An 11643-nucleotide genomic window follows, 5' to 3' on the forward strand; every position below is an offset into this window, starting at 1 on the left:
ATATTTAATATTAAGTATTTTTATTATTTTTAAAATATTTTAAAGATATTTTTATTATTAATAAAAATAAAATAATTTTTATCAATATTTTAATATTTCAAATACAAATTTAATAATTTATTCTTATTTATATTGCATAAAAACTAATTAATACTAATAAAAAATAAAAATTTAGATACAATAAAATTTATATAAAATTAAAAATAATTAAATGACAATTTAACGATTTTTATATATTAACTTCACATCAAATTATGCCCATGAGTTTTCACCGATTAAAAAAGTCCCGTGTTGGTGGTAGGGCGTATCGGATGGAGGCCATTACGGTAAATGTGTGCCAGAGAAGTCACAGCACTTCATGGAAGCTTCTCGTCTGGAAACAAATTGCGGCACGAAATAATCGTGAACGTTGATGGCACATCCAACGGCTGATACTCTTTATCAGCAGGATCCGTCCGATCTTCAAATCTCAAAAGGATCAACGGTCCAAGCAAATTGCAAAGTAAGGAGGCGGCTGTTATATATTTACTAAAAACAAGGTCAGACTCAAGTCTCTCTCCCCCTTTCGCCCTTCGACTTGGCATTTTGCTTTCTTCTCTTCACTCTTCGCTCAATCCCCAAGCTCGCTCTCTGAAACGGCGTCGTTGTGTTCTTCTTCGCTTGCTGCTCCTCCTACAGTCTTACGCTACGAAGTCGTTTGGTACTCCTCCCACTGTCGTTTTCATCAAAACGCGTCGGCGTTTCGTTCGTCTGTCTCCGTTTACTGCAAAACAATAGGGTTTCGTCTCTAGGCCTGTGATCTCTCTATCTTGTATCGAATTGCTGCTTCGCTGAGCACGCTGCTACTTCTGGCTTGTGTTTTTCGGTTACTCAACGGTAATTGCTTATGCGTGTTTGGAATTTCCATTCGAATTCGACTTCTTGTGGTATAAAAAGTTGCCGAATTGGTGTGAAACTGCACCATTTGCATAAAGGGATTTGAGTTTCTTTATGTTTCTCTAAAGAATTTCTTTGCAGTTTCGTTAATTTCTCGGTGCAACAATTCATTCCCCTTTCTAACCTCTATCTCTAGTAGTAGGCTAATTTTGAAAATTGTCATGTTGAATTATGGTTTTTATGTAATTGACATCTCTGAACAGTTATCCTGAACTGCACCTAGCGGTTAGAAGCGAACCGATAAATTGTTATTGGGAACGGATTTTGCTTGTGTTACGATGGCAAAGAGTAGGTTTTCTGGAGGATATTATGGGAACACTGTTGGGACAGCCGGCGAATCCGAGGGATCTGGTAGCTCTGGAAGAATAGACACTGAAATTACTGTTTCAGAGGACTCTTGTGTTCCTACAAGGAAATGTATTAGTTTGAATTCGAGCCGGCGCGATGTGTTTGGGGTTCCAATGCAAGTTGTTCCATTGTCGAAGTTGTCGCACTTTCAAAGAAAAGACCTGGTACTCAAGCTGAGATCAGAGCTTGAGCAGATTCGAGCACTTCAAAAGAAGGTTGAACTACAAGCAGCTAGTGGTGTTGCACTGTCATCCTCCAGTGATATTCTAAGCTGTAGCAATGGGAATAAGCATAATGCATCCCGGATTGAGAACTCGAGGAAACCGTCGATTCCTAGTTCCATACCGGTGAATAAATTGAACGCATCAGCTGATAAACCTCGAAGCTGGAACCGGGGATCTACAGGCAAGTTTCAGTCTGCCGCAAAGAATTCTTCACCCAGCACTGCAAATATTTTGTTGATGAAAGATTGTGAGTCGCTGTTGAAACGGTTGATGAGCCACCAATTTTCTTGGGTTTTCAACTCACCTGTAGATGTGGTGAAGTTGAATCTTCCTGATTATTTCACAATTATCAAGCATCCTATGGATTTGGGAACAATAAAAAAAAAGATAGCTGCTGGATCATATAAGGGTCCCTTGGAATTTGCTGGAGATGTGAGGCTTACATTTTCGAATGCAATGACTTATAATCCCCCTGGGAATGATGTCCATTTCATGGCTGATGCCCTCAACAAATATTTTGAAGTGAGATGGAAAACAATTGAGAAGAAAATTCCAAAAATGGATGCTCTGCCACTGCCTGCAAAGTCAGACACTTTTGAAGATGTGAAAAGTGCAAAGCCAATGCCTCCTTCAAAAAGGAGGAAAATTGCATCAGTGCCCTCTCAACCTGAAGTTTTGCCACCTCCTAAGCGGGTTATGTCGGATCAAGAGAAGCACAAGCTAGGTAGAGAATTGGAGTCTTTGCTGGGAGAAATACCTGTCCATATTATTGAATTCTTAAAAGAACAGAGTTCAAATGGTAGAGAATGTGGAGAGGATGAAATTGAGATTGATATTGATGATCTCAGTGATGACACACTGTTCACACTACGCAAGCTATTGGACGACTATTTGCAGGAGAAGCAGAAGAACAATGCAAAGGTGGAAGCGTGTGAAATAGAGGTATATCAATTTCTTAACCCTTTCATAATTTGAGTTAATCAAGTTTTATCTTAACGGTGGAATCATCCATGTAACCTACATTATACCCTTTGGGTGTGGATGCCTGTGTACTGAGCTGCCTTTTTTATACTAAGTTACTGAACAACCCCCCCCCCCCCTCCCCCCCTCCCCCCGTGCGCTCTCCTTTCTCTCTCCCAATAATGGATGACAACTGTATTTATGATTTTTATTTCTGGTTATCTATGTTTTCTGTTGCAGCTGTTGAATGATTCTGGACCAAGCAATTCTTCTTTGCAAGCATTTAAAGGTTATACTCTGTGTGTTTGTGTCTCTATGCACATGCACGTGTTTGTGTACTCAATTTGATTTTCTATTTGAATTTGTGCCACTTGTAGCTAATGATCCAGCTGATGAAGAAGTGGACATTGGTGGAAATGAGCCTCCTGTCTCTAGCTGTCCTCCTTTGGACATTGAAAAGGATACAACTCATACTGTGGACAAACGGTTAAGTCCTGGTAGCTCCAGTGGTAAGTGGGGTTTGAATTTTTACATGATGCATTGTATACGGAAATAATGTGCGACTATGTGATACATTTGGTACATGATAGGGGAGTATTACAGTCATATATTATATGCTTGTTCTGTTGTTTTATCACAGCTATAAACTGAATTTTCAGAAAAGCAACCAATGCATTCAAAGTTAGACCTATGCGAATCTTGAAGTAAAAAATGCTAGTTTTGTTTCCAGATGAGGGAAAATAGTTTTTATTTGTTCAGATGATGTTACTGCACCTAAAGCTTACTTGTTTGATTTAGATTTTGAGTACGTCAAACGCTTTTGTATCCTTATCGCCTTATAGCTTAGGCAATGAAGTTGAATATTAACTTGGGACATTTGGCTACATTTTACTGCAAGCTAACTGATGATTCATTGCAACATGCTTGAAGAAACTTTCAGTAGCTTTCGATTCTGCATTTTAGAATCTCAAGGCCACTATTACCTCATTGCTGTTTATTATCTCTCTCTCTCTCTCTCTCTCTCTCTCTCTCTCTGGCCATACTCAAACACCATTTGGACAACTTCCCTTTCAGCTAAATGCTTTGGAATTCTCTCTTTTGAATTGCCCATATTTTTTACATCAACTGGCGACTATAATATCTGATGTGGGCATTGTGCAGATATGGACTCTGGTAGTTCTTCTGGTAGTGAATCCGGTGATGGGAAAGCAAGTCCAGTAAATGTTGCAAAGGTCTGGTTTGTTATTAAGTGGAAGATTTTATTTAGTTATCTGTAATTGCTGGTGCTGTTCCTAATCTGTTCTATGATTTCTTTGGCTACATGCTGTAATCTAATTTTTGGTTTGGGTTCTTCTACAGGAACCAGAAAATGTGGGTTCTGGGGATCAATTGGAAGAAAAGCTTAAGGCTACTGATGACCTTGAAATAAATCGTGAGTTCTTGGTTTGTCTTTTTCATACTAATTAAAGGTGAAAAACATGATTCACAGTTTGGAAAAAAGAATGCATTTCTTTATGCTAAAATTAAACTCTCCAAGCCTAGATGCTATTTTGATAACTGCACTAAGGTGCACAATATAAAGCAGAAGTTATTAGAGTTCAATATTGCCTAGACAAGGCCTTGATATCACTTATAATTGTTGGGAAATCCTTTCATCTTGAGCTAGTTTATGAGGTTGAGTTAGGTCTACTCAATTCTAATGAGAGCATTATCCAACTAGGATTATGTTAGGATCCAACTGCAAGTTATCTGATTCAACCCAGAATGGAAGTATGGGATTCCGATGGGGGGTTTATAAGCCCTTCAACTCCCAATCACAATAGATAGTATTTAGATGTGGTTCTCTTAGGGTTCTTTTCAATTCCTACTAGAGACTTCCACCATATCCTTTAAATAAAGTTGATGTGGGTTGTAATGCCAGAACTGAGACGCCCAGGACTAATGAAGGGACTAGTGAACATCCAGCCTGTTTGGGCAGGGGTGGGATGTTATAACCTTTTCAATAATTTGACATGCAAATAGGGTAGGAAGGGACTTGCCAATGGAGCATCAAGGAAGGACCAACTTTTGGCAAGGAAAGTAAGGATGTGTCCTGGCCTCAAACACGCGCGCGCGTGCGCGCGCACACACACAAATTCTCTCTTGCAAAAATGGGTCCTAATTGATACATATTTTTCTTTAATTTTTTTTTCCATTTTATGCAAAAATTCATTCCTAAAAACTCTAAATAGATAAAATTCTCAATCGTCGAAGCCTGAAAATTCAAATTAAAATTGAATTTCTAAGTTCTAATTTTTTCCCATATAAAAATAAACTTCAAACCTTCAAAATCCATATGTTAAGTTCCTCCAAATTTTTTTGTTCCTTTTCCTCACAATCCAAACCCACAAGACATGTTCATTTTCATTTCCCACAACTTTTAACTCTTTGGTGGGTGCACCATCACATTCACCTTCTCTCTCCCCCCATTATGGCTATATTGGGTTACACACAAATTTAGGAAAGAAATTTTATGCAGATGAGTTTTCAAAGAGTAAGTTTTCATGTGAGAAAATATTACCAGAACAGTGTACTTCTAATCTTATTTGGTATTTGTTAAATTATAAAAAAAATCACAAATTTAGTTTTTTTTAAAGCATTTCAAAAACATTACACGACTTAGTGAGTCAAATCTTGTAAAAGATGAAGTAATTTAATCACGGAAAAAGAGCACAAGAGAGAGTATTGTTCCACTGGGATTGTAGTTGAAAGTTATCAAAGTCACCAAGTTCTGCTAATCAAACAACAGGTAGGATTAGCTGTTGTGCTCATCAAAACAGGTGGAACTTGTTTAACTTTTGATTTTAATCTTTAAAAAAGGAGACACCAAGATCCTGAAGGAATTCAAATTACGAGAAATGCTAGAGTTCACTTCCATCTAACTATCGCAGAAGGTTTTCCTTGAATTCCATTTCAGAATTATTTCACAGTGACCATACAATAGGTCAAGTTGGGCTGCCTATGGTATTAAAGAACAAGGTTCTGAAAACCGGACCGATCATCGAATCGTTCTGGTTACTGGTTTATTGGTTCAATCAGTTGAATCGTGATCCAACCAGAAAAACTGTTTTATAATAAAATAATAAATAAATTATAAATAAATACTCTAAAACATAATTATAGTCTAATATAAACTTTAAAATATCTTCAAAATTTAAAGCAATACATGAAATGTCATCAACCAAAGTCTTAAGATCATTAGAAAAAGTACAAACTTAAATCCAAATATGAAATATGAATTGCCAACATAAAAGTGTCATCAATCATCAAAATCCGCAAAAATTTGTTGCAGATTTGCGGTGTTGGGATCATCTTCACCTTCATTTCCACCCTCTTTAGCAGAAGAATCAAAAGATGCAGCATAAAGACCACTACTACCACTGTCACTTTGATATAAATGAGCATCAATATCACCTAATAAAACACACATATCATCATACGGAACTTTAGGACACTTTCTAACATCTCCGGTTATCTTTGCCAAGTGTTTTTTCATTCTGTGAATTCTGCCTCCTCCAAAAATTGTAGACAAAATAAACATTGATATTGTGGCTTTTCATTCATTACTTGGTTGATTAGCAACCAAATTATTATCCACGGAAATATTATTATCAGCAAATGCTTCTTGGTTGATATTATTATTCATAACTGAAATCAATAAACAATCAACACAGTCACAATCTAAATACAATTAAATCACAAAACAATATAGTAAAACACGAGCTAATCACTAATCACTAATCTGACTGATTATTGGTTCTTAAACAAATGCTCGTGTTTTACTATATTATTGGTTCTTAATCACACTGTTCTCTCTGTCCTGCACTCATAAACAAATGCTCCCTTGGTGTTTGGTGATGGACTATCATGGTGACCCTAACCTAAATACCCTTGTTCGGAAAAAAACATTGCTGATTTCATGGGACCTATCCTGAGCCAAAATGGTATTCGGATCTCTAGATCAAGAGCTTAGACTACTAAAGAATTTGTCAATTCCAAACAATGCTAAAAGTTTAACTTGTTCCATAAATTGTTCCTTTCATCTGAATTGTCAAACATGAATGAAACACAGCAGTATCCACATAAAATAACTTCAAGGAAGTCCATTTTTTTTCTTCCCTCTTCTATATATTCAAATGAGAGGATGATATATAGTGAATCCACCTATTGAGATTTTAGACATCAATTGGGAATACATTTTTATTATTACTAATGATAAAGCTTACATTATCTTTTATTAATCATTGGGCCCTTACCTGTTATTCCCTGCAGAATCTGTTAGTGGCTTGGATCAACTTGAGGATAACTCTCAGCATAAGCCAAGTTCTCTTGATTCTGACTACCGTCAAGATGGTAAGTTTGCGTGGTTTACTGAAGATACATCTTTTAGTGATATGCACTATATGAACACAGAATCTTATTTATGTTGCAGGAGACAGTGGTCCTACCGAGAGACAGGTTTCTCCTGATAAACTTTATCGAGCTGCCATATTGAAGAAGCGATTTGCTGATACTATCTTGAAAGCACGAGAAAAGACGCTCACACAAGTAAGTACATTTTATATTTGAACTAACCTGGAACAATATTCTCTATTAACGTGTCCTTCTGATCCTTACTTATATCTAAATTCAATTTAATTTAATTTGATTAAATTTGGCTGAGCTCAGGATGAGAAAGGGGATCCAGAGAAGTTGCGCCAGGTTAGAGAAAAACTTGAAATGGAACAACGAAAAGGTAATTTGCATCTTAATACATGTGCCACATAAGAGTGCTGATCACATACTTGCTATCCAACTTATGAATTTTAACTAACCTGTATGAGGTTGACTCGTTCTTGAGCAGAAAAGGCAAGGCTACAAGCCGAAGCAAAGGCTGCTGAAGATGCTCGAAAGCGGGCTGAAGCAGAAGCAGCTGCGGAAACCAAACGAAAGAGGGAACTCGAAAGAGAAGCCGCAAGACAAGCATTACTGCAGGTAAATAGGCATACTCTGGCTTGCCGAAATGCATCCATTGCCCATTTGCTCAGATTTTATTGGGTTATATACTGGCATCTGTGCAGATGGAAAAGACAGTTGAAATCAATGAGAATTCTCGGTTTCTCGAAGATTTGGAAATGCTTAGAGCTGTGCCTGCTGAGCAGTTGCCGAGCTCTGTTGATGAGACAAGTCCTGATCACTCTCAGGATGGCCTGGGGAGTTTCAAGTTTGCCGGGAACAATCCCTTGGAACAGCTTGGATTATATATGAAAGTGGATGATGAGGAAGAGGAAGGAGAGCCACCCTGTGTTTCAAACCCTGTGAATGATGTAGAAGAGGGAGAGATTGATTAAGTTACTCGTATTTTGTATGATGAACCGGGGAGAAAAGTATAATTATCTTCGTCCCTTTAAATTTCCCGACTCCACTTCTTTTAATGTTTTTTATTGTTGAAAATATTAAAAAAAAAAAAAGAATAAAACGTTATATAGTTCCCAAAATGCACTAAACCCATCACAGATGGGAGGGAGCATATTTGCTTGCCGCACAATCCAGCTTCTAGAATAGAAACATTATTTAGGGTGTTTGAGTGACTTCCATTTAGGTTAAGTGATATTTATATGTGGTTTTTTCTTGATATGTTACTTCATGTATATAATAGTTCATTATTATATGTTGTACAATGCTCACTACCATATTTTTGTAAAATGCAGAAATATTGAATGTGATGGATTTTAGCGTGGTTAGTGTAGATCTATATTATATTAAGTTTAATTTGATAAAATTTTTATTTTTAAAAAGTAACTTATAAAAAATTTAACTTTTAAAAGATAATTTTTTAAAAATTGTAGTATTTGTATTTGATAAATTAAATTAAAAATAATTTTTAATAAGTATAAGCATCAATGAATATATTTAATAAAATAATTTTTAAAATTTAAAAATACTATAATAGATATTGTTACGGTGGGTAACCGGAGATTAATGGATTGGACTGATAAGGTTGGCCCAAACGTCTGGAGGAGAGGACTTTTGACTTGATTCGCGTCTGAGAGCTACTGTCCGACTTGTGTATGTGAATGTGAAAGAATGGGGAGTAGTACCTGCAAAGACATTCCGATACCAAAGTTAGCAAAGGGTTTTAGCAGGTTTAGAAAGTATTGGAACTTAGAGATACTTGAGGGGTGTCAGTGTATTTATAGTGGTAAACCAATAACCAACGTTGAAGTAGTTCCACCTTTTAAGGTGGATAACCACCTTTTAAGGTGGATAACCGTCCCTTTATCTTAGGGAAGTTGAGATATAGCTCCTGGAAGTGGGTTGAGAAATTTTAGGGGCAATTACTTATTTGAATAAGCATTATCTGCCAGCTATCCTTCGATCCCGACTTTTTTGGAGCGAGTCTGTGTTGGATCCGACTTCTTGTGAGAAGGTCGGTGGCAAGTGAAGGCTAATCTTTGGATTGGACTTTTTAGGTTTATTAGGACCTGGGCCTTAGTGTTGGGCCAGGGTATGAACAGTGCCCTACTCGAGTCCAATCACTTTCACTTATGAGTTGGATTCGAGTAGGTGAGCTCAGTCTTGTAGTCGACGTGATTGAAAACCGACGTGATTTGAAACCAACGTAATTTAAAACCGACGTGTTTTGAATTTTTCAACAGTCGCGTCTAATCAAATGCCGCGTCTGTTTCGGGTTTCGCATTTACACGTGGGAGCAGTTACTTTGGTAACGGCGCATTTCTTTAATGATTGCATCGCTTTTTACCAAGTTGCCCCTGGTGTGTTTATAAATGCTTTTCCCTCTCTTTTCTTTGTTTTCTTTCGCCTTCTAAAAACTTCCTGCAATCCTTACTCTTTTCAAAGAAAGAAGCTTTTTGGCCTTCCTTCTCGGAGTGCTTTACTGCTGCTACGCTTGTTCTCTTTCGCTTTCGCAAACGAAGGTTAGTTCTTTCCTTTTTCTCTTCTACCATTTTGTGCTTTTACTTTATGCATTAGAGGAGTTTTTGCGTGTTGTTATTGAGTACTTGGTCTTAGTCATTTTTGCTTTCACGCCCTTGAGAGAGGCTGCTCCGTTTTTTAGAGGTTTTGTGCATGATCCTTTTCCATTTTCCTTTGTAGGTTTTTGTCGCTTTTTCTCCCATTTCTTTTTACTGGAAAGGATGACTTCTCACGTTTCTTAGTGGGTAGGCATTACTGTTCTTGGGGAGGAACCCTTAGTAGATACAGACTACATCACCGATCTCCGCACCCACCATAGGATTTGTGTTCTTGATGAGGATGAACCAAAGTATGAGTTGATTGTCCCGGGTCCTGAAGACCAGGTTTATTTTGGGAAGGCTGCCGATGCTGACCCCCATTTCTTTTTTATGTATGAGAGGCTCTTTACCCGTCTAGGAGTTTTTCTACCTTTCTCTGATTTTAAGATAGAGGTTTTGAACCATTGCCGAGTTGCTCCCAGCCAACTTCACCCCAACTCTTGGGGTTTCATGAAAATTTATCAACTTGTCAGTCGAGAGCTAGACTTTCCACTCTCCACAAAAATCTTTTTCTATCTTTTTCATTTGACCAAGCCTTTTAGTGGTCAAAATAACAAGCAGCAGTGGGTGTCTTTTCGGACCATTCAAGGTCGGAAAGTTTTCTCTATCTTTGATGAGTCTTTTTATGATTTTAAAAACTTTTTCTTCAAAATTCAAGCCGTAGAGGGTCACCATCCTTTTTTTCTGGACGAAACCTCTTCTCCCCACTTTCCTCTTTACTGGTTAGAGGCCTCTCCTGTGGAGAAGTATGGTCTGGAGAATTTGGATGAGGTAGAAGAGGCTGTTGTAGGATTTTTTCGAGATGCTTGGGGGAGGGCCCCTAATTTGGATACAAAGAAGTTTCTTCTAGGCTCTCCGAGTTTTATACGGACCCAACTAGGTAGTCTTTCTTTGTTGTAGACTAGTTTCCGATTTGTTCGTGATATTCTTCCGACCTATAGTCTTCCGACTTGTAGTCTAGTTCTTTTGTTTTCCTCTTTTCAGAGATGGTGAAGAAAGGTTCCAGCGCCTCCTACCAGAAGGTCCAAGACGCAAAGAGAAGGTCGCAGGCACGGGTTGATGCTGCGAGGGCTGCCGGCACTCCTCCTCCCTCCTCCTCCTCCTCCTCCTCCTCCTCCTCCTCCTCCTCCTCCTCGTGATTTGGGGACCTCTTCTCGCCCAATTATGGTAACTTCTACTTCTGCCTCTTCTCTTCCTCCTCCCATCCTTCCTGCCCAAGCTTCCTCTGAACCTGAGAGGAAGAAGCGCAAGACTTCGAGGTCAGGCGCTTCTTCTAGGGATTTTGATGGTCCTAAATTTGTTCGGAATCACATCTTTCCCCATACTCATATTAATATGGATGACGCTTCCGTTCGAAACCATCTTAATATCCTGGTTCAGGGGAGTGTTCGGGCTGCTAGGGTATGTACAAAATTTCTTGATATTTTTGAAAATACTCCCCTTAGCTCTTTGGGTTCTACCCAAAAAGTTGAAGAGCTGGAGGGGAGGATTTTCCTTTATCAAGAGGAAGAGAAGAGGTTCCAAGAGGAAGTTGCTGGTTTGAAGGAGGAGAGGTCCCGACTTCAAGAGAGGAAGAAGAAGTTGATGGCTCAGTGTGCCATGACGGAGGGCCTGAAAGAAAAGGCGGAGCAGAATTATATCAGGATCTTTACTGACAACATTGACCTTCAGCGGGAGTTGGAGAAAGGTCGGGAGGCTTATTAGGATCTGGAGGACTCCGTAGCGGAGAGCTCGGAGGAGGCCTGGAGGATCTTTAAGGAACAGGTCGGTGTTATTGCTCCTGGCCTGGATCTTTCTCCTCTTGATCCTGATAAGATCGTTGTGAATGGGGCTATTGTTTCTCCTCCCCGACCTGAGACGGATTCTGAGCTGAAGACCCGTGGCCAAAGGATTGTAGAATCTCGTCCTCGAGAGGGATCTCAGCCGACGTCTTCAGACATTCCGACTCCTGCTGCTGAAGAGACTGCTCCGTCTTCTCCTGCTGCTGTCCCGACCTCTCTACCTTCTGGTGATGCCGATCCTTCTTTTACTTGATCTGAGCTATTTGGGGCCCGGCTTGTGGGCCCCTCTTGAACAATTTTTATCTTTGTTTCTTGTGGTGGTTGTTCCTGACTTTCCTTGGC

The 11643-nt window shown here is 38.8% G+C and overlaps 1 protein-coding gene across 1 annotated transcript; it reads left to right on the plus strand.

The window, feature by feature from the left end:
• Window positions 1–548: 548 nt before the first annotated feature.
• LOC107605045 (transcription factor GTE8) lies at window positions 549–8216 on the plus strand. Its single transcript, XM_016306786.3, has 11 exons — window positions 549–876; window positions 1140–2450; window positions 2709–2757; window positions 2846–2977; window positions 3630–3700; window positions 3828–3900; window positions 6780–6860; window positions 6940–7055; window positions 7176–7242; window positions 7351–7481; window positions 7568–8216. The coding sequence occupies exons 2-11, from the start codon at window positions 1215–1217 to the stop codon at window positions 7835–7837; spliced, it is 2226 nt and encodes a 741-aa protein (XP_016162272.1). The 5' UTR covers window positions 549–876; window positions 1140–1214; the 3' UTR covers window positions 7838–8216.
• The last annotated feature ends 3427 nt before the right edge of the window (window positions 8217–11643 follow it).

Source organism: Arachis ipaensis, chromosome B6 (genome assembly GCF_059453495.1).
Source record: "Arachis ipaensis isolate K30076 ecotype BB chromosome B6, ASM5945349v1, whole genome shotgun sequence".
NCBI lineage: Eukaryota > Viridiplantae > Streptophyta > Magnoliopsida > Fabales > Fabaceae > Arachis > Arachis ipaensis.